Source organism: Penaeus vannamei, chromosome 30 (genome assembly GCF_042767895.1).
Source record: "Penaeus vannamei isolate JL-2024 chromosome 30, ASM4276789v1, whole genome shotgun sequence".
Taxonomy (NCBI): domain Eukaryota; kingdom Metazoa; phylum Arthropoda; class Malacostraca; order Decapoda; family Penaeidae; genus Penaeus; species Penaeus vannamei.
This window is the reverse complement of record NC_091578.1, coordinates 25,381,993-25,384,492: the sequence shown is the minus strand read 5'-3', so window position 1 is coordinate 25,384,492 and position 2,500 is coordinate 25,381,993. Positions and strand designations below refer to the sequence as shown.

Genomic DNA, 2,500 nt, shown 5'->3' with positions numbered 1-2,500 from the left:
GCGCCCGCAGACACACAACCCCGGTCAACAGGTCCACCGCCCCGCGACCCCCGAAGCGCCCCACTCCTTCGCCTTTCTTGCTCCCCCTCGTTGCAGCGAGCGCGTTTGCTTGTCTGTGCGCGCGTGTGTACTTCCTCTCTCTCCCTTCCCCTCCCTTCCTCTCACTCCCTTTCTCCTTCTCCCCATTTTCCTCTTACTGCTTTTACATTTCTAATTTTTACTTCTTGCTGTTCTTCATTTCCTTCGTCTCCTCTTCCTCTTCCTTGACCTCCTACCCCTTCCCCCTCCTCCAGCTGTGTCTCATACTCTGGCTCTACTTCTCCCACCAATCTCTCTCTTACGCCACTCCGTCTTTCTATACATCTTCACTTACCCTAACCTTCCTCCATTCCTCCTTACCTTTCTTACCCTCCTCTCCCTTACCTTCCTTACCTTCCTTTACTCTCTTCCTCTCCACCGGCCACTCCTTCCCCCTCCACCTCACGCCCCCATCCTCCTCCGCTATCTCTCCACTCACCTATCGTTCCTGAAGGACTTCTTTCTCTTAAACCACATCAGCCCATGGATTGCAGTCGAACGAAGAATTAAGAAAAAAAAAAAACACCGAAGCAAAACAAAAACAAATCTGGAGTTCCCCTTAAGCTCTTCCCGGGACTTCGTAGATTTCCAAGCGAGCGAGCGAGCCAACGGCGTCCTCAGCCTAACATATATGACAAGCTTGGGTGTTTTTATCAGTCTTATCTCTACACAAATCTCGCTTCGTTTCTTATCATTTTGATAAGTCATAATCTAAGGCGAGACCCGTCCCCACAATGCGTATAGACAAAAAAAGGGACACAGGACTTCCGATAAAAATAGGGGTAAACAATGGACGTGATACTCACATTATGCGTTACATTTCATTGTCTTTCTTTCTTCAGCTTTCTTTTTATTATCATCTATTTATACACTTATTTATTTATTTTGTACTAAGTCTAAATAACTATTTAAGCGTCCTTGCTCCTAATCCTCCTACCTGTTTTTATCTCCATATTTTTGTTGCTTATCGCTTTCTCTCACTTTAAATCTCGTTCTCCGCCAGTGCCTTCTCCCTTTTCTTATTCTCCCTCTCCATATTCCTCCTCCCTTTTTCTATCTCATTTAATTTTTTTTATCATCTATTCCCCTTCCAATATGGAACATCAAACTGATGACAATAACCTCTTCCTTTCCGTCTTCCATTTCTTTCTCTCTCTATCATTCCACTCCTTCTCCCCCATCACTCTCCTCTTGTATCTCTTTCTCCCTTTCTTCTTTCATTCCACTCCTTCTCTCCAACACCCCGTCCTTGTTCTTCACATCTACTACCCCCTCACACCCTCCATTTCTTCCTTCCTTTCCTTTCCTCCCCCTCTTTCCTTCCCCACATTTCTCCCTTCACACCCCCACCCACCCTCCCCCTTTCCTTCTGCTTTCCTTTCCCCCTCCACTTATCCCTCAGTAACTACTCCCCAGCCTGCTTGCTTGCCTGCCTGCCTGCATTAACATCTGGCATCGTGAGAGAGATAAACATTACGCAAATATATATTCAAGATAAATTTATCAACATAAACGTTTTCTTCTGAGAAGGACTGGGCTACATCACGCAGGAAAGAGAGGAAGGGGGAGAGGGCATGGATATGATAAAGGAGGGGGGGAGGGGAAGGAGGAAGGGGGGATGGGAAGGAGGAAGGGGGAGGGGGAAAGAGGAAGGGGGAGGGGAAGGAGGAAGGGGGAGGGGAAGGAGGAAGGTGGGGGGGAGGATGAGGGGTGAAAAAGGGAGGTAGGGAGCCCGATGAGAGGAGAAAGAGGAAAGGATGAAGTAGGGAGGAAGGTAGGACACAGGGACGATATATAAAAGGGAAGGTAATTAAATATATGTAGGGAGAGAAACGGGGCTAAGGAAGGGAACACACATAAACGAGAATAAAATATCGGATAGTGGAGGAAGTGGAGGAAACAGAAACAAGAAGGAAAACGGCGAAGAGGGAACGTGGAGCACAAAGAGACAGGGTGCGAAAAGGGGGAAGAAGAAAGGAAGGGGTGCAAACAAGGAGACAAAGAGAGAATAGAAGGGGAGGACTTCTTTTTAGTACGACAAGTTTACAGAGACAAACGCTTACACCTTAAAAGGACGAGGTACCTTTGGTTGGGACACACCGAAACGAGACAGAAAGAGGGAGAAGAAAGGGGGAAGGGAGGGGAGAGGTGAGGGGAGGGAGGGGAGAAGAAAGGGGGAAGGGAGGGAGAAGAAAGGGGGAAGGGAGTGGAGAAAAAAGGGGGAGGAGGGGAGAAGAAAGGGGGAGGGAGGGGAGAAGAAAGGGGGAAGGGAGGGGAGAAGAAAGGGGGAGGGAGGGGAGAAGAAAGGGGGAAAGGAGAGGAGAAGAAAGGGGGAAGGGAGGGAAGAAAGGGGGAAGGGAGGGAAGCACAAAGGGGCAAGAGAAAGGGGGCCCCGGGACAATATCTTGCAAATCCACTTGAA

General features: G+C 48.6%; 1 protein-coding gene across 22 annotated transcripts in view; it reads right to left on the bottom strand.

Moving 5' to 3' along the window:
* RhoGAP71E (Rho GTPase activating protein at 71E) overlaps window positions 1-2,500 on the bottom strand; it is a 101,804-nt gene that overhangs the window by 43,039 nt on the left and 56,265 nt on the right. For 4 of the 22 annotated variants that reach the window (XM_070143213.1, XM_070143215.1, XM_070143216.1 and 1 more), the window contains exon 1: window positions 518-716. The exons of the other annotated variants lie outside the window; for them this stretch is intronic. In XM_070143213.1, the coding sequence (XP_069999314.1) occupies window positions 518-555 (38 nt within the window). In that variant the 5' untranslated portion in view covers window positions 556-716. Of the gene's footprint in view, window positions 1-517; window positions 717-2,500 lie in introns of those variants that run through there. 22 annotated transcript variants of the gene reach the window in all.